General features: G+C 48.4%; 7 protein-coding genes across 8 annotated transcripts; 4 read left to right on the top strand and 3 right to left on the bottom strand.

Annotated features, from left to right (window-relative positions):
- The first annotated feature begins 6 nt into the window (after positions 1-6).
- LOC120895321 (probable proline--tRNA ligase, mitochondrial) lies at positions 7-1,818 on the top strand. The gene is made up of 3 exons (XM_040298558.1): positions 7-229; positions 293-556; positions 643-1,818. The coding sequence occupies exons 1-3, from the start codon at positions 137-139 to the stop codon at positions 1,669-1,671; spliced, it is 1,386 nt and encodes a 461-aa protein (XP_040154492.1). The 5' UTR covers positions 7-136; the 3' UTR covers positions 1,672-1,818.
- LOC120895322 (protein ARV1) lies at positions 1,692-3,604 on the bottom strand. Its single transcript, XM_040298559.1, has 3 exons — positions 2,489-3,604; positions 2,295-2,414; positions 1,692-2,230 (listed from the first exon to the last, which is right to left on the bottom strand). The coding sequence occupies exons 1-3, from the start codon at positions 2,633-2,635 to the stop codon at positions 1,712-1,714; spliced, it is 786 nt and encodes a 261-aa protein (XP_040154493.1). The 5' UTR covers positions 2,636-3,604; the 3' UTR covers positions 1,692-1,711.
- A 762-nt stretch (positions 3,605-4,366) lies between these two features.
- Positions 4,367-5,884, top strand: LOC120895241 (leucine-rich repeat protein 1). The gene has a single exon (XM_040298399.1). The coding sequence runs from the start codon at positions 4,528-4,530 to the stop codon at positions 5,833-5,835; it is 1,308 nt and encodes a 435-aa protein (XP_040154333.1). The 5' UTR covers positions 4,367-4,527; the 3' UTR covers positions 5,836-5,884.
- Positions 5,885-5,937: 53 nt separating this feature from the next.
- LOC120895242 (60S acidic ribosomal protein P0) lies at positions 5,938-7,866 on the bottom strand. The gene is made up of 3 exons (XM_040298400.1): positions 7,770-7,866; positions 7,426-7,519; positions 5,938-7,109 (listed from the first exon to the last, which is right to left on the bottom strand). Exons 2-3 carry the CDS (start codon positions 7,477-7,479, stop codon positions 6,219-6,221), a joined length of 945 nt encoding a protein of 314 aa, XP_040154334.1. The 5' UTR covers positions 7,480-7,519; positions 7,770-7,866; the 3' UTR covers positions 5,938-6,218.
- A 324-nt stretch (positions 7,867-8,190) lies between these two features.
- Positions 8,191-11,717, bottom strand: LOC120905567 (protein arginine N-methyltransferase 1). The gene is made up of 3 exons (XM_040316487.1): positions 11,607-11,717; positions 10,709-11,517; positions 8,191-10,645 (listed from the first exon to the last, which is right to left on the bottom strand). The coding sequence occupies exons 1-3, from the start codon at positions 11,620-11,622 to the stop codon at positions 9,764-9,766; spliced, it is 1,707 nt and encodes a 568-aa protein (XP_040172421.1). The 5' UTR covers positions 11,623-11,717; the 3' UTR covers positions 8,191-9,763.
- Positions 11,718-11,858: 141 nt separating this feature from the next.
- On the top strand, positions 11,859-14,278 carry LOC120905573 (transcription factor grauzone-like). 2 transcript variants are annotated; one of them, XM_040316499.1, is made up of 3 exons: positions 11,859-11,972; positions 12,063-12,405; positions 12,496-14,278. In XM_040316499.1, the coding sequence occupies exons 2-3, from the start codon at positions 12,298-12,300 to the stop codon at positions 13,900-13,902; spliced, it is 1,515 nt and encodes a 504-aa protein (XP_040172433.1). In that variant the 5' UTR covers positions 11,859-11,972; positions 12,063-12,297; the 3' UTR covers positions 13,903-14,278. The 2 variants fall into 2 exon arrangements, with proteins under 2 accessions (XP_040172433.1, XP_040172443.1); XM_040316509.1 differs by having other exon boundaries at positions 11,868-11,972; positions 12,128-12,405.
- A 468-nt stretch (positions 14,279-14,746) lies between these two features.
- On the top strand, positions 14,747-19,601 carry LOC120905560 (protein RRP5 homolog). Its single transcript, XM_040316474.1, has 3 exons — positions 14,747-14,932; positions 15,017-19,004; positions 19,103-19,601. The coding sequence occupies exons 1-3, from the start codon at positions 14,843-14,845 to the stop codon at positions 19,441-19,443; spliced, it is 4,419 nt and encodes a 1,472-aa protein (XP_040172408.1). The 5' UTR covers positions 14,747-14,842; the 3' UTR covers positions 19,444-19,601.
- The last annotated feature ends 796 nt before the right edge of the window (positions 19,602-20,397 follow it).

Raw genomic sequence — 20,397 nt, forward strand, 5'->3', positions numbered from 1 at the left:
GTGATTCAGTAGTGACGTATTCCAGCTGTGCCGATTTGTTTATGTTGTTACGCCAAGCCCGTGCGGGGTGAATGTTGTTAGTGCCGTGTGGTTCTGTGATTACTCGTTGCTTTACCGGCCAAGAACGAACACGACGATGCAGAGAGTTTCCAAACTGTTTCAACCAGCCTTAATCATCCCGAAAAATGCTACCGTCAAATCGCAGGATATCACCTCCAAAAGTCAAAGGGTAATTCGTCGAAGGAATGGTTCTCGTGTAATTAGGTTTACTCACGCTCCTCTTTTTTCGTAGCTCATGCTGGAACAGGGACTCATCCGACAGGCAGGCAATGGGACGTTTTACCTACTGCCTCTGCTACAGCGATCGCTGCAGAAAGCTGTTGACCTGATAGACCGGCACATGGAAGCGGTCGGAGCACAAAAGATGGTACTTCCGCTCCTAACATCGGCAGAGCTGTGGAAAAAGAGTGGCCGACTAGGTGCTACCGAAGCGGGCACACCGACAGAGCTGCTGCAAACGACCGATCGGCATGGAAAGGTGCAAATTTTGGGACCGGTAAGCCTACAGTGCCACATTTGCTGCCACCGCACTGAAGCCTAAAGATCTGTTGTTTTTTTCTCTCCTACCGCACCCTTTTGTAGACACACGAAGAATCAATCACATCGCTACTCGCCGCCATCGCTCCCGTTACGTATCGCCAGTTTCCGCTGCGCCTGTACCAGATATCGACCAAATTTCGGGACGAAATGAAACCCCGCTTTGGGCTGATGCGAGCGAAAGAGTTCCTCATGAAGGACCTGTACACGTTCGACGTTGACCAGGCACGGTGTCGGGAAACGTACGACACGGTGAACGAAGCGTACGGCCAGTTGTTCCGCGAAATCGGCGTCCCGTTCGTAAAGGTGGCCGGAGACTGTGGGACGATGGGTGGATCCCTGTCGCACGAGTATCACTTCCCGAGCGAGGTGGGCGAGGATGTGCTGATCCGCTGCACCCGGTGCGGAATGCACACGAACGCTGAGCTTTTCCCGGCGTCGAGCGAACGGTGTAAAAGTTGCGAAACCGGAAATGACACTTTCGAACGACAGGCAGGCATCGAGGTGGCGCATGCATTCATTCTCGAGGATCGGTACACAAAGGCGCTCGGGGCGACGTGTCTGGCCGCGAATGGGAAACCGGTGCCCCTCCAGATGGGATGCTACGGTATCGGCGTGACGAGGCTACTGGCCGCCTCGATCGAAGTCCTGTCCAGCGAGAAGGAAATACGATGGCCGGTCGCACTTGCGCCGTACCGTGTCTGCATCATTACCCCCAAGGCGGGCAGTAAGGAGGAGGCTCAAGCAACCCCGTGGGTCGGTAAACTTCACGACGATCTACAATCGTTGGCAAACTGTGCGGGAGACGTTATTGTGGACGATCGTACACAGCTCACCATTGGCAAGCGGTTGCTGGATGCGCGTAAAATGGGCTATCCAGTCGTTGTGGTCGTAGGTGCGAAAGCCGCCAACGAAGAGAAGCTGGAACTGCACGACGTAGCAGCGGGAACGGAAGTAAGCCTACCATACAGCGATACTTTATCGGCCGTTGCAGAAATATTGACCGCTGCAAAGCGTTCGGAACACCCTGCCGCAATGCAAAACGATCGCAATAAAGTTGCACAGAAGCTGTAGACAAAGCAGACACGGACATATAAGAGAGAATACTAATTTATTATACAAACTGCTGCAGCAATCCGCTCACTCGAGTCAGAAAGTATGCCTTAACAATAAACGCCAGAATGACGATCACGCCGGATCGCGACCGCGTACAGTCACTAACGACCGAGTGGATCTGTACCAGCGATATCACAAAATACATCAACACCAGCACAATATGGATGGCCATGCCCGTCTCGGTCGAGTTTTCCCTCCAGATAATGATGGGAATGAAGAGAAACTTCCCGATGCTGGCTAGTATCACGCCATGCAGAAGCATGTGCGGGTAGGTTTTCCCATTGCCCGTTACCTTCGGCACGGAGCGGTGCAGAACACGGGTAAATAAGTAAATAAACCCATACAGCAGTAGAAAACCGGCCACGAAATGAACGGTCGACAGATAGAACCCCTTCTCGGACAGGAACGGATCGGTCAGGTGCGAACGATAGGTAATGCTGGTTATACCGCGGAAGGCATCTGTCCAGAAACAGTACGCCTCGAGCAGTATCAGAATGCAGCCAATTTTCCAGAGGTTCTAGAATAGAAATTCTACGATGAAACACTATTTTGCAATCAATTTATATGGCCAATCTACGCACCTTACAATCGGAATTGTATAGAATATGTCGATAGGCGGGCTTGGACAGCAGTATTAAATCGATCAGTATGATAAGCACCTCGAACTCGATGTACTTGTCGGCAGGTTTTTTGCATTTATCCTAAAAAGCAAAAAGGGCATCCAAGGCTATTAACCGATTTTGAGAATGTGGAACGGTTTAAACAAAAATCTTACGCAGTCGATGATTTTCAGCACGGTGGAACTGATCTGACGGTACAGGCCGGACACAGGCCGACCGCAGTGGATGCAGACAAACTTTTTCTCGCCCGGTGAATGCTTCAGCAGATCAAAGTATCCTTGCAACGGTAGCGACAGCTTCATTTTTGAGGATTTTGAGAATTGTCCTAGTTTGGAGTTTTAGTTCCACACCGGGAATATCATTTTCTGCACAGAGATATGTTTGCTTGTTTCCGAACCAGAATTTTGAAGCGTTGATTTGTTGTTGTTTACAACACGCAAGCATTTCCGTTCGACTGCTACCCGTCACGCAATCTTTGACAGGGCTCGAGCGACGTGTAGAATTGCAGTTCACACGAACTTCTGGGTTTGTGCAAGATTCTATCCCAAACGCCAGAGATTAAGCTTAAACGACTGGAAAATCAGATATCCATGGAAAAAAACGAAAGTTCCATAACTTCACTGGATTGCTCAATAGATGGCGTTTCATATCTCATTATAATATTGATATCCTTTGCTAGCAATCTGTTTCGACGTTCTAGTTCTAGCGATGCATAACTTCAATGCATAACCATACAACAGTACAGTGGGAATGAGAAAGCTTTCCAACCGAAGAAAGCTCCGCTGTGTGGTTATCCCACCAACAGATGGCGCCATCAGCTTTTTTTACTATTTTTAGAACGCATGAGTTATTTACCGTCTGCTAAACGAAGGCTTTTTATTTTCCGTTTTGGTTGAGAGCTTGAACCGTTTAGACCCCGTTTAGTGGTCATTTGGTGAATTTGTGGCACTTGGGAGCGTATCTCGGGGACAGTCTGTATAATCGAGCAGTCACCACCTTGTTTTTGCCAAGGCACAAAATCAAGTTGCTTTCTCATTCTTTCTGACATACCATGAAAGGTGATAGGGCGAGAATTCCTCGATTTAATTTGTTGATTTTTTCCCGTAGTGTATTTGTTGTTTGGAGTCTTTGGTGAAAAGTGATGTATGCATTTTCTTTGATTTTCTTAGATTTTCATTGACGTACACATCGCTTTTCGTCGCTTTGTTTTGATTTGTGTTTCGAACAGAATAAATCAATTAGAGAGCGAGAGAGAGAGATCGAGACAGGGTGAGACCCAAGCTCCTGACCACGCTGGTTTTCGCTGGTCTTTTCGGGGATAATTCGTTAACGAATTATCCCCGAAAAGACCAGCGAAATACAGATCATTTTCGGGGATAGTGAACACACGTGAAGGATGAACCCATGCAAAAAAGAGCTAAAAATAGAAATGAACATTCGGATTCACTCCCTTCCCTCATATTCCAATTCATGCTCATGCTTCATCCTTGATGCTACCAACCACTTCGCTAATTCTACTTCGAATCACTTTGCCAGTTGCGCCACCATATTATTATTCATGATCGTGCTATTTGCTTGTTTTGTTGTATGAAGGGGTACTGATACTAAATGAATTAAAAGAAATAAATAAAACAATAAAAATAACAGATTGACTATTAAACACGCATTTCTAACAATGAGTAAAGGGGTCTAAAGTTACTGGAGCTGCATGTTTTAAAAAGAAATCAAAACTTTAAATCATCAATGAAAACAAAAAAAATGGAATTGAACTCATGTCGACCATGGTGCAAACATTACACCATTACCATTTGACCATTACTAGTTCAAGAACATGAATCGTTATCTTTCAGTTTTGAACCCTTCAAATATAGCACAATGAACAAAGAGATGTGTAAAAGTTCATCGATGCGTGTGAGAGAGTAGAGCTGATGAATAGAAAGAGATGGCATGAGTTTATGTTCATTATCCCCGAAAAATTTCGCTTGGGGAGTCAGTAAAAGAGAGATAGAGACAGAGTGCTTCCATCACAAACCGTTCAAACGTGTACCATTTTGCTCATCGGGTGGCAACTAATGTCAAGTTTTCCCTTGGCGCGAAATCAGTCCCATCCGCCGAAGTGTTGAAAAAAGCGCAACGAAAAGCAAAATAAATGTAAAACTATTATCAAGAATGTGTATGGTGCCGTTTGTTCAACATGAAGCTAATCTGTGAGACTTGCACCATAAATCGGTCCGTGGCCGGGGGTAAACGTGCATTCCAGAAAACGATCCTTGCCATCGGGAAGGGATCCGAGCGGAAGGGAGATGAAACGAAGATCATGCTCATTACGACCGCCAACAAGGCCGGCACCAAGTACAGCGTCCTAAAGAACATAAGCAAGATATTTACCCGCTTTCTGGAGGAAGGAAAGGCCACGATTTCGTTCGTTGCACCCGAGCACGATGTGCAGATTAAAAGTGATAAAGTTCAGCTGACGGCGTTCCTGAAGGTGCTAAAGCTGGTGCTCACGGGTTGCGGACAACCGGCGGAAGGGACCCAGTCCGTCACGAACCCCTTTTCACCATCGGCTCCACTCCGACTGCCGTGTCTTACCGTGGGGAAGAAAAAAACCTCCATTCTCGATTCTCCGAGTGTCCTGGCGACCAAGTGCGCGATAACGAACAGGAAGGACTACCCAACGAAAGGCTTTTCCCGCCTGCTCGTGTCGTTGCAGATTACCGACGTGAAGCTTTCACGATTCGACTCACAGATATTGTTGCTACAGAAGCTTCGATTTTTAAACCTGTCCAACAACTGTTTACGCAGCTTGCCCCGCGCCCTTGGCCAGCTACGACTGAGCGAGCTGGATCTGTCGAGCAATAGATTGGCCGACTGCACCTTTGACTGGCTGCTTGAACCAAACATTCAGTCGTCTCTGCAGAGTCTTAACATTTCCGACAACGGGCTCTCGTTCTTACCGATCAATGTGATAAACGCTGGCGCACTGGTGGCACTAACAGCGAACAACAACCACATCCGCAAGCTACCCTTTGCGCTGTGGACTATGAGCCGGCTTCGAGTGCTTTCGTTGGCCAAAAACCAGATCGATGGTGTACCGGAAACCTTGGAACGAATAAGACTGGAGCGGTTAGATCTGTCGGAAAATAATCTTTCGCCCGACGGAGGAACGGCTGAGCTACACCCGAGCCCTTCGATGCAGCAGCGGCAACCGTCGACCCTGTTCGAACTCGCCGCACGTACCGTGATCCATAGGAAGCTGCCATACGCAATGCCAGGACTGTTGCCGTTCACCGTGGTGGACATTATACGCCGTGTGCCTCTTTGCGGCTGTGGCCAACCGTGTTTCGATGCGAAAGTGTACCAGCGCACGAAAGTGATCAATGGGCGCTGTTCCTGCTTGGTGCTCAACGCCAACCATCTTCTCATCGCGGACAGTGTTTTTTGCAGCGAAAAGTGTATCCGGAAAGCGAACGAGCGGAGACTTCATAATCGAGGATTTTAAGCTAGTAGCTACTGTGTTTTAATAAATTATTCTTGTTACATTTTCACTACTTCTATGGTTTTGATTCGGACACGCGTGCTTTGAAATGAGAAAGACTGCTTGTTGTTTTTTTGTTTCCGGATTGTTTCCTCTTGCGATTCTGACTCACCGGCTTTTGTGTTACTTTTAATGGTTGGTTTCACAGAAAAATACGTATTTTGGTACGTAACAAGAAGAATGGCCAGCGTGTCGCCATTGGGCCGTCCCCAGCCTTGACGAGTATACGCTCGCAGCTACAACGTCCGTGCCAAAGTAGATATAGCTCAGGGAACCACACCGTCTGGGAACAACCGACCTGCTGCTGGCGCATGCGGTCGGCGTGGGTCGTCGTCTTGCTGTCGCATTTAATCGAACAGACCGAAGCCCATATCCTCATCCTCATCCTCGGACTCGGACTCCACCTTCTTCTCCTCAGCCTTGGCAGCTGGGGCGGCAGCGGAAGCAGTCGTTGCCGTGGCAGCGGCGAACTTGCTCGGATCCTTGATGAACTCCTTGACCGTTTCGGCCTCCTTGAACTCAACCTCGGTGACGGCGGCAATGGCCAGCAGGTTGCGGAAACCGTTGGCAATGCTGTGCGGCACCGAAGCCAGCGTCGGGTATCCGATCTGGAGCGACACGGCAGCCAGGTTGGCGACTCCAGCCTGGAACTTGGCGCGCAGATCCTCCGCCTTGATGTCGAGGATTTCCGGCGAGAAGATCGAGCCCGAATCGTACACCTGCTGGATCTGCAGACCGTACGAGAACGGCGAGATGTTCAGCATGTTGAGCAGCGTGGCCTCGGAAGCGCCGACCTTGTCGCCCGGCTTCAGGATGGGCACGTCGTTGATGATTTCAATCGTACCCTTGGAAATCTTGGTCGGGATCGACAGGGCCTGGAAGAAGGAGGTCTTCTCCGGACCGAGACCGGTGTTCTGGGCCGGGATGACGACCTCGAGCGGGGCGATCGCACCGGCACGGGCCGGGGCACGCACCTTGCTCTCGGTCAGCTTGTCGCGGATCTCGGCCAGATCGCCCTTGGTGAACACGAAGCCCACGTTGCCCTTGATGTGGTTGAGCAGCTTCTCCAGGTTCTGGTTGTTCTCCAGATGCCCGCGGATGGCCTTGCGCATCATGGTGTTCTTGCCCATCAGCACGATGGCCGAACCGCGGAGCGACATACGGATGGTTTGCATCTGACGGGAGCCGACATTGTCAGCGCCGACGATGAAACATCTCGGGTATTCGTCGAGCAGTTGCTGCGGGGCGGGACGAAGATAGGCGAAAAGCATTATGAATATTGCGCACGTGCAGATATGTGAGGTTAGGTCGCAGTAGCTAAGGTGTCAGGAAAGGCAGAGTACATCACAAATCAGACGTAAAACAATGCAAGCATTTGCGCACACACCGATACCTCCTGGGTTCAGCTTTGTTCAAGCAAGGAGCAGCATGTACGCATCATTCATTGTTTTAATTATCATCATAGGGAGAACATTCTACTTTCCATCAGCTGGCACACCACAGCCCAACTCCCTTTACCTCCAGCAGCAAGCTCTATACACATTGATTACTTACCACGACTTTTAGGAAATAGTTGGACTTCCAGGTTGCTTTGTCCTCCCTACCCATCTTGATGTGATAATAGGGACTTCGTAAAGAAATTTAAGAACTGAAAAGACCCAAGACGGACAAAATCACCATTAGTCACAATTCGGTACAATGGCTTCGGGTGCCCAACATCGTACGCTGAACACGTGGAAACGGAAGAGGCTTTGGGACGCTTTTACCGAGCATTTTGGGAGTGCACGAAATACAAGACTAGTTGCAATTGGAGCTAGGCACTTTAGTTCAACAAATAGACACCCGTTCAAGAGAATTGAAAGGAAAAATCTAGTGAAAAAAGGAAAATTTCTTCTTACCAAAGCGGTCGCTATTGACAGATTAGCGTATGCGGACGAAATGGACGAGTTGAGGACGAACCGCTCACGTCCTATCCGTTCGCCCGCTACAAGGAACGGATGGTTCCGGAGCGCTATAAAATATTCAAAAATATCGTTTATAGCACCCTGTTTATAGAACAAAACCGTTACGATTTATTTTATTTTATTCCTGTTAGAAAATCACATGATTTTAACAAGAACGATCAATGAAAAATAGTAGGTATAGTCCGTTCGACAATTTATCGAAAGAAAAGTGTTGAGTGAGACTGGTACAAATCACTGAATAAGTTAATAGCTCAACAATGGTATGCTCATTTGCATTTCCGAATAAAGCTCCATTTACGTTACAGTAAAATGAAATGCCTTCTACTGCAACAACTGCAGGTAATGAAACACTTGATTATAATTTTATATGGCTTTTTATTTTTTCCAGTTTTAACATTTTTTTTTTCAAGCACAAATGTAAACATTGTAAACTTCAAATGGTTACTGGCAAATGATCGGCTCGACCATGGAACAGCTTAAAGATTCGATGTTTAACGTACGGTTGAGACCTCTCTACGCTACCGAACTGCACACTACAAACTGGCGCCAACGTTTGTGTATTATAAAAACACGTTCAGAGTTTAGCGTCTAATAAAAGGATTAATATTCCATTTAGCATGTTTCATTTTGCTTCTATCTAGTTAAGCAAGGGGCAATATAATTAGCACGATTTCGGTTTAAAGGTATATTCCACTACGGATCTTTTCTTAGTACATTGATTATGTGTTGGTATGTATGTAACTTGTATGTTGTTTCACTATTGGAATAATATTATTTCAAAAATGCTTGTAACACGGGTACCTGTTTCCTTTGTAGCTTAAGAATGTGGGTTTCTAATTTTAAAAATTGCATCAATGTTCCTCAACCGTTTAAAGCATGCCAAATGTTCTATATACGATCTAATTCGACTCACATCACGCTGTGAGCCACCCAAGCGACACTACGCTTTAAATGTACCCAAACGCTCTTGCTCACCAGAACCAGAACCGTATTGCGTGGACCTTACTGACCTTGCTATATCTATATAAATTGGCTTTTGTATTGAAGAACATTTTAAATAGTTTTATAATAGTTCAAAATTAAAGCTGTAACCTGTTCCTGTTCGTAGCGGCCCATTGATTGCTGATATTGTGCAGTTCACACACTGTCCTGTCCTGTGAAGTGTGCCGGGGGTTCTAGCTTACACCCCAGGCTAGATCATTAGATGATCGTTGCAGTTTATCTTTTCTAGGGATTGTCTTTAGTTTGGAATCGGATATAGAGGGTACCAGTAGCTCACGTGAGCTGACGGTGTAAGAGTGTAAAGATAAATGATAGTTTAGTCTTACTCTGTGCTGCCGTGTTGGTCGTAAGTGGGTGCTGCTTGTCGGCTAGTAAGCCCTGGCTGGGTATGTATAGTTAGGATCGTATAAAAAAAAAAACAAATTTAATTATTTGTCGCTCTAGTAGTAGTAACCTGCTATACCATAGTTTCCGTTGTTTTACGCTTCACAACCTTCGTGTATCGTGTGTTGCCATTTGATGTAGGATGAAATCTATAAGTTCCTGTGTATTTTTTATCTTTTCTTCTTCAACCGTTTTGTGCCACCCCACTACGGCGTGAAGCTCCCTCGCTGTCATCGATAGAACGTTAAGGGCAACGATAACACGACCGTTTGCTCACAACTACTACCATTGGCAAATGCGTACGAAAGGCCGTACGTATGTGTACGGCCAGAACGGCTCTACTAATGTATATCATCGAAAATTTAAAGCTTTCTTGTCTTCCGGCCTCGCCATCCACTGCGCAACTCCCGCGGCATGCCGATTGGAGTGGTTTCGCGATTGCAATTTTTATTTGACTTGTTTGTGACTTCGCCCCCTTGCTCGCGCTCTGGTACCCCGAGCGGTTGTGCATCTTAGCTGATCAGTATCAGTATGCCTACCTGCTAGTTAAGTGTATACTTCAGAACCATGTTCAAAAGCTCAATATTAATAAAGAGTGAGCGCACATCCTTCGGATCCCGGCGGCACACAAACTTCCCGCCGATCGTTTGCCCTTCCCGCACTGGGACCGGTTCCTCCAGGTAGAAAATGGTCTGCTTCCAGTGGGTCGGCCGCGAGTACGGCGAGGTGGAAAATTCGATGTGCTCCGGCAGCTCGAAGAACGTGTCAAAGTATCCGATGATGGCGGTCAGCTGTGTGTCCCGTTTCACCTTCAGCTCGAAGTCATAGCTAAAGTTCGGACAGTCGACATCGACCTCCATCAGGTCGAAGTTGGCAATGATGTTCGCGTTCGTAATGATGTGCTCCGGTTTGCACACCTCGACCGTCGCTTCCCGCAGCACCTCCTTCTTCATGCACGACATATCGAACCCGTACACGTTCTTCCAGAAGCCGATGAACTCGTTGTGCCGCTCGAGGTCGCCGTACCCGGCGATGCTAATGTTGCAGCGGTTCGGCAATATGAGGCCACCCTCGCGCAGGTACTGCTTGCGGGCATAAATCACGCTGTCCATCATGCCCTCGAACAGCAGGAAGTAGCCCATCCACTCGGACACGATAATGTCGACCTTTTCCACCGGCAGCTCCGTGTCCTCCAGCCGGCCCTTCACGAACCGTATGTTCTCGATGCTGTTCTTCCGCACAATGTCCATCGCCTGGTAGATGATGTCGGACTGATCGACCGAGATGACCTCCTTCGCTCCCGCCTTCGATGCAAACATCGACAGGATGGCCGTACCGCAGCCCAGATCTAGCACGGTTTTATCCTTCACTATGTCGGCATTCCGCAGGATCGCATCGCGGTAGCTGGATGTGCGCACCTCGTCCTGTAAACGGGAGATCTTCGTTAAACGACAATTTAACGGACAAATTAAACAACATCAACCTACGCTCAACATATCGTGATGGATGCCAAAGTGTGAGTACGTGTTGAAATAGCTCTGATCGTCATCGACCGAAACGCTGCTCACGCAATGCTCCAGCTTTCGCTTGATCTGTTCCAGCTTTTTATCGCCCTCGGCACCCTCCTCCGTACCGGCTTTCCCATTTTCCTTCCCGTTCGGTTGCTGCTGCTGTTGATCCGCCAGCACGTTGCGAAAGCTTTCCTTCATCTTTTCGATGCTGCTGGCGGCATGCTGAAGCAGATTCTCCTTCTCCCGCAGCTGTGCCGACAGATCGTTAATGATGCCCTGCAATTTTCGGTACTGGTCGGTGGTAAGCGTCATCGTATCACCGAGGTCACTGCCGGTTTCTTTCTCCCCCGACACCCCACCGTTGCCACCCACAACAGCACCGCCGCTGCCGCCGCTGCCATTGTTCAGCATAATTTCGTCCAGCTCGTCCAGATCGAACATTAACCACGTTTCGTTCTCTACCGGCTGAAGGTACTTATCGTCGGCCCACGGTAAGCTGCTCCCGGCAGCCGTTTTGAACTGTTCCGGGGCCGGTTTTTCGCGCCGAATATAGTTGATCATCTTGATGTAGGAATATTCATCCAGATGAAACCGCCTCCGGACGCCGGCTAGATCAAAATCGTGCTGCTGCTTGGCGTGCCGAATGGCCACCGTCATCGTTGGAGAGATCGTTTCACAAAACAAACACTTGACCGGATCGTTCTGCTCCTCGGCCACCTCCCACTCATCATCCTCTCCGTTCGAGTCGTCTCTCGCATCCATCGCATCGCAAAGCGGGGGACAGTCTAATGTAGGGACGGGGGAGTAGGAAAAAGTATAATTAAAAATCGCCAACCAGCTGCCATTTACACTTTTGCAGGACCAATCGACATACCTTCGTCATCGCTCATGGTTGCCCCCTTGCGGAATCTAAAACACACGCACCAAACGCAACTGGTTCGCAGCGGACACGCGTGTATGGAACGGAAACCACGTGAAACAACAACTAAAAATGCACACTGAAATATGGAAGCTGAAGGAAATACAATTCTCACGTACACTGGAAATCGAAAACTTTCACCAGCGGATAGCTGGAAAGGAAATTTGAGGAAAAACAGCAAGAAAGGGCACACAAAACGCGCTTCCGTGAGCAGATCGAACCGAAAGGGACCCAAAGACGGGAATCACCGCACTGCGCACATGCTTTTTGTTGTTGTTGCGACTGTACGGCAGTGTTTGACAGTTTGGTGTTGTCAAAAAGGTGCGTATGCTTGCTGTAGGTAGACGAAATCGCTGTAATTCATAATAGTTTCTATTGTTTAACTTCTTTTTCTGGTCACATCCTCGCTAGACTCACCTTTCTTACATTATTTGTCAATTTTACTTCACTTTTGTTTGATGATCACTCCTTCCAAGGCGTGGATCTGTTTTTTGCAACCGATCTTTTGAAATGTCCAAAGTGTCCTGGTGGATCAACAGCAAATGAGCCACTGTCAAAATACGGGCAAGCATCAAGCGCTTGCAGCAGGCCAGAAACAGTAAACACAGAACCACCATCGTAGCAATTTTGGCATCATTTTGCTAAAATGGGTGAAATATGTCGTCTTTGCCTGGACTCGCTGCCCAAATGTACCGGAATATCGATAAAAAATGAACAATTTAAGGAAGAGTTGAAGGCTGCTTTTCGTTTTGAAGTGAGTACACTGTACGGGAGCTGAACAGCAAAGCACACCAGCGTGTTTGTGAATAATATGTTTGTTTCTCTCGCCACATTGTTTTTGCAGATTGATTATAAATCTAACCTACCGGAGCTTGTGTGTGATCGATGCCGAGATACAGTTTCGCATATACACACCTACATCCAGGATGTGTGGTCCAACCAGCAGAGTTTGCTCTTAGAGGCTAACACTACTGTCGTTCAGGCAGAGGAATATGTGGTCGAGAAAGAAGTAAGTGACACAAAGTTGTTTGAAAAGGAAGAACTGCCAAAGATACAGGAACCCGGCGTAGTACAGGATATGCAGATTGAGTTCGTTCAGCCTGATCCGGATCCGATCGGTTTGAATGATGACGATGCTAACGAAAAACGCAACATTGCCAGTAGTGAGGACGACGATGATACGCTGCAAGTGAAGGAAAAGGAACCGGCGGAAACGGCGGAAACGCCGGATCAACCCAGTAGCAAGAAGGCTAAGACATCGGTCTCCGATAAACCGAAAAAGACGCGTGCAAATCGAAAGGAAAACGACAAGATCATCGATGAGTTTTACACCATGGAGTGTGAGATCTGTTCGGCACCTGCAAATAACTTTGGGACGTTGGTAAACCATTACCGTGCGGAGCACGATATGAAGGGCTACGTGCGGTGCTGCGATAAGCAGTACTTTAATCGGTCCTACCTGGTAGACCACATTGCATCGCACAAAGGATTAACGCGGTGCGAGATTTGCGACCGTACTTACAAAACAATGCGCTACCTGAACCAGCACATGAGCGAGAGTCACAGCCAGCGAGATGCAAAACCATTCAAATGTACCCAATGCCATATGGCCTACTCGAAGGAGCATCTGTTGCGAGCGCACATGCAGATGCACGTGAAGAAACAGTGCCAGATTTGCCAGAAGATGTTGTCCAATCATTACTCGCTGAAGTTGCACATCTCTCAGGTGCACAGCGGTGACGGGCATCAGATCTGCGCCACGTGCGGCAAACTATTTCGCACCAGTTTTGCCATGGAACGGCACATCAGGCTCCATCATCAGCCGCAGCTGGTTAACTGGGAGCAGTGTGAGCAGTGCGAGAAATGGTTCGACTGCAAGGAGAATCTAAAGAAGCACGTTCGACTTAGGCACGACGAAAGGGGCCAGTTTCCCTGCGACAAATGTGAGCACGTGAGCGTTAATCGCCGGTCACTGGTGTTCCACAAAAACCGTATACACAAGGAAAGACAGTTGTTTGACTGCAAGCACTGTGGCAAGCAGCTGCTGTCGAAGCTTGGCCTGCGCGAACACTTGGCTACGCATTCGAATGTTCCGCTCTACTCGTGCGAGTTCTGTGACGTGACCTTCAACTCGAGTGCTAACAAATATAAGCATTACAAGAGCAAGCACAACAAAGAGTGGCAAGATCAGAAACACCAAAAACTGTTAGATAAAATGTCTGCTTCCCCAGTAGATGTTGAGCAATTGTAAATTCACGAACAACTCTCCCTTCACTCCAGCTACTCGATGCATTAATGCTTCGTTCAGGGCTGGTCGGGGTCGATTCAGCACGCTGGTCAAGTAAGAATATGTGTCTGTTTGACTAGCTTTCTATTTGAAGGACTTCTTAAAACCTCAGACAAGGGATGTATTCATTCCATATGGCGACTGCACCACGAGACGAGGTCATTATGCTCGGTTATGCTACAGCGCATATAATATCTCAACGCAAGGTTAGGATCACAAAGAATGTTTTGACATCATTGTACAATTGAAACTATAGGATTAGAAAATATTGAATATTTTAACAGATTCATGGAAAAATAAACGTTCAAGACTTCTATTATAGTTTCCAAGATTCAAGCAATCAAAAGCCGAAAGCTCTTCAGATCAAGATTTGAAACTGATTCTTTATTGGGAAAATAAATGATAACGGAAGAATGTTTTCCCATGCTGCTTGCTGTGGATTAAATGGCCATTTAGCTATTTCATTATTTCCAGGATGTCCACGACCGAATCGAGTTAATGAATATTAAAGGTAGGACTGTCTGTTACCCTTCTAACATCCAGGAAAGGTTATTGAATGAGGTTTTTTAATACGATCAGTTAAATAATTTATTTTCAGGCCACAGATAATCCATCTTCGGATTTACACGTCTGCAGTAGTCAACGTGGACAATAAGTGTTTTTTTCCAATCCAATAAACTATTAGCAAATGAAACTGCACCTTTAAATTATATTTGTCTTCCATGCGACTTGTCGCGGAAGTGAGCGAATTAACCTATATTGCCGAAGAACTGACAGCACTGGATACAGCTGTCAAATCCGGTGCTATCTGCTCGGAAAACTATGTTGTTTGTGATCACACCAAAACACGTGCGTTTTCTGTGTTCGTGCATCTGAAAATTATTGGATAAAGACAAAGCTAAACATGGTTTACGTTGAACCGGCACTCCCGCGCGGGCCCAGTCGGCCAGTCGTTAAACATAATCGAGTGAAAAAGCACAAAACACCCAAAAGCGTAAGTGTGAAACTCCTCGGACCGCAGAGCCGCCGGTCCAAACTTGGCCAAGTAAATGAGTTTGTTTTTTCTTCTACTTACTAGCATTTTGGAGCCAAAACCTTACCGGCTGAGCAAAAAGCGCAGCGACTCCGACCCAAGGAGCGATGGCAAGCGATGCAAAGCGAAAAGGAAATGGAGGAAGAGCAGCTTCAGCAGTGCTTCAAAGGATCGAACCTGGTGTTTGGCAAAGTGAGGGCCGGCATGCTCCTGCTGGGCTGCGTGAAGCAAATCCGTGCGACGGAGCTGCTGATTTCGCTGCCCGGTCGTTTAAATGGCGTTGTGCAGATAACGAACATTTCGGAGGCCTACTCGAAACGGCTGGAGTACATGTACAACAACCGATCGACCGATTGTCCCACGCTGGGCGATTTGTACACCGTTGGCGATCTGGTGTACATGAAGGTGCTTCGAAAGGTGAAGGACCGCCGACAGGTTTACCTCACGCTAGATCCAAGCAAACTGCACAGCGACTTTAAACCAGCGCAACTCGTCGAGGGGCTAGTGCTGGCGGCCACAATTACCGTTAAGGAGGACCACGGCTACACAATGGACATCGGCGTGCACAACGTGCGCGCCTTTCTGCCGCAGGAACATCTGAACGGAAACCGGGACGATGAGGGTCGCAATCTGTTCTGCTCGATCCACTCGGTGACCCAGTCCGGCTCGGGAGCGGTCGTAGTGCTGAAAGCATTCCGTCCCGACGAACCACGTGTGCTGAATGTGGAAGAGGTTGCCGTGGAGACGATCGTGCCCGGCTGCCAGCTCACGTTTACCGTTGGCGAACCGGTCGAGTACGGGTTGCGCGGAATGTTGTTTGAAGATTCGATCACTGCGTACGTTAACCGGAACATGCTTACCAAGGTGACGAGCAATCCGGAGAAGTACAGCATGTTTAAAACACTGCCCGCCACGCTGCTGTACGTGATGCCGGTCACCAACGAGGTGTTTGTTTCCCTGCGACCGTATCCCAACAATCGGGCAGACTGTGGCCAAGCGCATATGGTGGGTAGCATTGTAGAGAAAGCACGAGTGAAATCTACGGACGGTGGCGGAGTGTGGCTAGAATTCGGCAACAAATGTCGCGCGCTGCTTCCGATGGGTGTTATAAGGAAGACGGCTGAAGCTGCGGCGGGAGGTAATGTCGACGAGAGCGTCATGCTGAGCAACTTTCAAGTAGGTACCACTCATAGGGTCGGTGTGGTGTACTTTGATCCGCTCGAGAGCACCTACATTGTCAGCAACAGCCCTGACCACGCGGAAACGATGATACAGGATTCGTTCGATGTCGAAATCGGCAAGACGTACAAATGCCGCGTATTGCAGCTGCTCAGCACGGGGGCTCTGGTGGGGGTTGGCCGTGTCACTGGAATCGTCAAGTACGAATTCTTTAATCGCGACAGTAAGCTTAAAGTGCGCGATGTCGTCCCAATGCGTGCAGTGTGCCGTGGGCTGGACAATGACTTCCTCATGTTTACCAATCAACCGATGCTGCTGAATGAAAAAGCACCCATACTGATGCACTGGAGCCAGCTGGATAGAAACCGCAAGGATCAGAAATTTGTCGGTGCTGTTTCGCAAATAAAGAAATCGTATGTGTGGGTACGGTTCTTTAACAACCTATCCGGTAGAATAAATGCATCCGTTACCGTTGCCGGACAGGACGAGGCCGAGGTAGCAAAGCTGCGCCAGGGCTCGATAAGGCTGTTTACCGTGCTCGATTTCGACGAGGGTGCGAACATAATCGATTTGGCGTTGAAACAAACCGATCAGCCGGTACGCACCGCTCAGCTGGCGCGTGTTACCGTTAGCTACGTCCACGCTACCGGTGCCGAGGTGCTGACAGAGAACGGCGAGCAGGGAACGATCCCCGCCGAATGTTTCTCCGAGTTTGGCGAGCACAACTCGCTGTACATGCGTTTGTTGCGCGGAGGAGAAACGCTAACCGCAGTCAAGACCAACTCGGAGACGTACAGCGCGCGTTTAACGCAGTACTACCAGGAAAATCCCATTTCCCTGCAGTCCGTGCGCGCGGGCATGGTATTGAAGGGGAGCTGTGTCACGGTGAACGGTAAACCTTATGTTACTCCGCTGCTAAGCGATTTCCACGCCCGATTTCCAGTGTCCATCCCACCGAAATGGCACAAGATTGAGGATGGAAGCATCATTAAGCTTCGTGTGGCGCATCTTAACCCGACGCCAACCAAAGATTTTTTATCGGCTATGAAGGTGGAAACGGAGATGGTTGAAGTGTGCGAAGACATTTTTACCGAGATCGGTTCCTTCATGGGCGAATACCTGCAGGATGTAAACCGCTTGATTGAGCGGTTCCGAGAGCTGGACCATACCTTTGCGCACTACTCCATCGGGGATCGGGTCGAGTGTGTCATCGAGAGTACCGTTGCCGAGTGCAACAAAATGGCCGTGGAGGTGCAGGCGGTCGGCAAGCGGGCTAAATATCCGACGAAAGGCATCGTCACTACGGTGCTGCCGGAGCGGCCCGCCTCGTCCTACAAGGTCGGGCAACAGGTGCCCGGTCGGGTCGTGTGGATCGACGTGGAACGAAAGCTGGTGCACGTCTGCGTGGACGAACCGTTGTTCCCGCGCATCGTACTCCAGCAGGAAGACGAAGAAGAACCGGACATGGACGTACAGCGCCAGTGCTGGGTACTGTTTAGCAACCATTACCTGAACGTTTGCTGCGTACAATCCGATCCACCGTGTCCCTTGGTAATAGTACCGGTAAAGCATCATTACAACGATTTCGTTGGCAACACCCTGTCCACAAACACTGTCGAAGCACAGTTCGTGAAATCGCTCGGGTCGATGATTTTGGCATTGGAAACAACGTCCTACAGTGCGTACAATAAAAATGATAAAACTATTGATGGGAAAGCTGGGAAGCTGGCAAAAGGTAAAAAACCTCAAAAACAGTTCGACATGAACCAGAAAATGATGCACGCGATGTCAAAACAGAAGCAATTTAAGCACATAACCCCCAGCGAAGCAAAACAAAAAACACTGAAGAAAAAAGAATCTACCGTGGATGTACCGAAAAACAAGCAGAAGAAAGCGACATCTAACCAAATGCCGACTAAAAAGGGCAAGAAGCGGCAGCAAGAGCAGCAGAACGATCAACAGCAGCAGCAGCAGCAGCAGCAGCAGAAAAAGCAGAAAAAGTCCAAACTAAAGAAAAAAACAACAGATAAAGGATTTACTATCGATCAGCTGGACGGGTGCTCCGATATCGTCTTCCATCAGCTAGATGGTACGGAAGACACCCAGACAACCGGAAAGAAGGCGGTAAAGCGTCGTAACCAGGAGTCTACGACAGCCCACGGCAAGGGGCTACCCGGTGCGACCAACTTCTGGGACACTACGCCCGTTTTCAAACGTGCCCAATCGGACTCGAGTGACGATGACGACAGCGATGCGGAGGACCAGGCCGAAACGGTACCGAAAAAGCGTGCAACAGCATCCGAACGGTTCGAGGCGATGAAGCAGGAGGAGGCGCGGCTGCGCAAGATCGAGGAAGAGCTGGCCGATCCATCGCTCGATCCACACACGCCCGACCAGTTCGATCGGTTGGTGCTGGCCCAGCCGAACAACAGCATGCTGTGGATCCGCTACATGGCGTTCCACATGGAGTCGGCCGAGCTGGACAAGGCACGGGCGGTCGGCCGGAAGGCGCTGAAGGCGATCCACTTCCGCGAGAACGCCGAACGGTTGAACGTTTGGATTGCGCTGCTGAATTTGGAACTTCGCTACGAAACGATCGACAGCTTCAAGGAGGTGCTGCAGGAAGCGATCCAGTACAATGACGCGTTCAAGGTGTACACGCGCGCGCTGGACATCCTGATCGACTGCCAGAAGCACGAGGAGGTGCAAAAGATACTGGAGCAGTTGCTGAAAAAGTTTCGCAAGCAGAACGACATGTGGTACCTGGTGGCCGACGCGTGGTACCGTATCGGGCAGGGCAGCAAGGTGAAGCCGCTCCTCAGCCAGGCATTGAAATCGTTGCCAACCAGGGATCGTAAGTGTCGTTGTCGTTAGTCGTTGTTATTAGAAGTTTTTGTGCATCTTTTTAACGGGGTTTCCTTTTCTTCTTCGCTCTCTCTCTCTCTCACACAGACATTCCTTTGATCCTGAAGTTTGCTTTCTTGCACAATCGCAACGAGAACCGGGACGAGGTGCACCTACTGTTTGAGCAAATTTTAACCTCCTACCCGAAGCGCACTGACATCTGGTCCCAGTACGTCGACATGCTGGTGAAGGACAATTTGGTGGAAAACGCACGGCAAATTCTGGAGCGCGCGATCATGCAGCGGCTGCCGATGAAGAACATGAAAACGCTCTACACCAAGTTCGTCAACTTTGAAGAGAAGCACGGCGATCGGGAAAGTGTTCGGCGTGTGAAACATTTGGCCGCCGAGTACGTGCAGGCGCAGCTGAACAGTGCTGGTGTGAAGTAATTGGTAGGAACAGTGCAACTGACATCCGGAGCATTCTTTTTTTACTAGATTTATTACGTGTGTTTATTAAATGTTATTAGTGCATATTTGCAAATTCAAATATGTCGAAATAAATGCGATTTATAAGTACCACTTATACATATATTCAAAGGATCGAATGGTTAATGTATATTTATCGTGTAGCTATTTATCTTCTACATTTCTACATTACATTTACAATAACTCTAGACAGTTTATATAGGCCATCATATGACTTTGCAGGTTGTTAAATCAAAGAAGCTGTCCGAATACATCCAGAAACTCGGTTCCGCTATATACAGGGGGTTTCAGGTGTTTTCATAGTTCTGGAACACTTCCTTGACTCTTTCTTATTGGAAGTGAACGTCATACGATGGTAGTTGGACTCTATGGCATCCTTGGACAAGCTCCAGGGACAATCCTGTTGGATTTGTACAAAAAGGGTCCAATTCCCGCCAATCTTCTTCTTCTTCTTCTTTGGCTCAACAACCGATGTCGGTCAAGGCCTGCATGTACCCACTAGTGGCCTTGGCTTTCAGTGACTAATTGAATCCCCCCCATAGCAGGATAGTCAGTCCTACGTATGGCGGCGCGGTCTATTTGGGGATTGAACCCATGACGGGCATGTTGTTAAGTCGTACGAGTTGACGACTGTACTACGAGACCGGCTACGCTTGCCTTTACTTTTCAATAAATGCTCATTACCAAAGCGGACCAAAAAAAAACACTTGAATATGAACAACTTAACATCACCATTAGGAGCCAAATGCTCAAATAGCCCAAACATTTCACAGTTAGTTAACCACGTGGGTACGGTAAGTTCCGGATGAGCATGGATAAGCCATTCATAATACAACTCTCTGCCAAACAGCAGCAGATTCGATGACGCCCGCTAGCGTGTTTACCAATTTGCATACCGCGAGAAAACAGAGCCCC

This window comes from Anopheles arabiensis, chromosome 2 (genome assembly GCF_016920715.1).
Source record: "Anopheles arabiensis isolate DONGOLA chromosome 2, AaraD3, whole genome shotgun sequence".
Taxonomy (NCBI): Eukaryota; Metazoa; Arthropoda; class Insecta; order Diptera; family Culicidae; genus Anopheles; species Anopheles arabiensis.

What these genes read in the sequence shown, in the direction of transcription:
- LOC120905560 (XM_040316474.1), top strand. Translation starts at nt 14,843, where the DNA reads ATGGTTTACGTTGAACCGGCACTCCCGCGCGGGCCCAGTCGGCCAGTC. An exon ending in AGCACAAAACACCCAAAAGC is followed by an intron (nt 14,933 to 15,016) that starts GTAAGTGTGAAA and finishes TCTACTTACTAG; the next exon opens with CATTTTGGAGCCAAAACCTT. An exon ending in ATCGTTGCCAACCAGGGATC is followed by an intron (nt 19,005 to 19,102) that starts GTAAGTGTCGTT and finishes TCTCTCACACAG; the next exon opens with ACATTCCTTTGATCCTGAAG.
- LOC120895321 (XM_040298558.1), top strand. Translation starts at nt 137, where the DNA reads ATGCAGAGAGTTTCCAAACTGTTTCAACCAGCCTTAATCATCCCGAAA. An exon ending in TCACCTCCAAAAGTCAAAGG is followed by an intron (nt 230 to 292) that starts GTAATTCGTCGA and finishes CTTTTTTCGTAG; the next exon opens with CTCATGCTGGAACAGGGACT. An exon ending in AGGTGCAAATTTTGGGACCG is followed by an intron (nt 557 to 642) that starts GTAAGCCTACAG and finishes ACCCTTTTGTAG; the next exon opens with ACACACGAAGAATCAATCAC.
- LOC120895242 (XM_040298400.1), bottom strand. Translation starts at nt 7,479, where the DNA reads ATGGGTAGGGAGGACAAAGCAACCTGGAAGTCCAACTATTTCCTAAAA. An exon ending in ACTATTTCCTAAAAGTCGTG is followed by an intron (nt 7,110 to 7,425) that starts GTAAGTAATCAA and finishes CCCGCCCCGCAG; the next exon opens with CAACTGCTCGACGAATACCC.
- LOC120905573 (XM_040316499.1), top strand. Translation starts at nt 12,298, where the DNA reads ATGGGTGAAATATGTCGTCTTTGCCTGGACTCGCTGCCCAAATGTACC. An exon ending in AGGCTGCTTTTCGTTTTGAA is followed by an intron (nt 12,406 to 12,495) that starts GTGAGTACACTG and finishes TTGTTTTTGCAG; the next exon opens with ATTGATTATAAATCTAACCT.
- LOC120905567 (XM_040316487.1), bottom strand. An exon ending in TCCATCACGATATGTTGAGC is followed by an intron (nt 10,646 to 10,708) that starts GTAGGTTGATGT and finishes TCCCGTTTACAG; the next exon opens with GACGAGGTGCGCACATCCAG.
- LOC120895322 (XM_040298559.1), bottom strand. Translation starts at nt 2,635, where the DNA reads ATGAAGCTGTCGCTACCGTTGCAAGGATACTTTGATCTGCTGAAGCAT. An exon ending in TGCTGAAAATCATCGACTGC is followed by an intron (nt 2,415 to 2,488) that starts GTAAGATTTTTG and finishes TTTGCTTTTTAG; the next exon opens with GATAAATGCAAAAAACCTGC. An exon ending in TATACAATTCCGATTGTAAG is followed by an intron (nt 2,231 to 2,294) that starts GTGCGTAGATTG and finishes TTTCTATTCTAG; the next exon opens with AACCTCTGGAAAATTGGCTG.
- LOC120895241 (XM_040298399.1), top strand. Translation starts at nt 4,528, where the DNA reads ATGAAGCTAATCTGTGAGACTTGCACCATAAATCGGTCCGTGGCCGGG.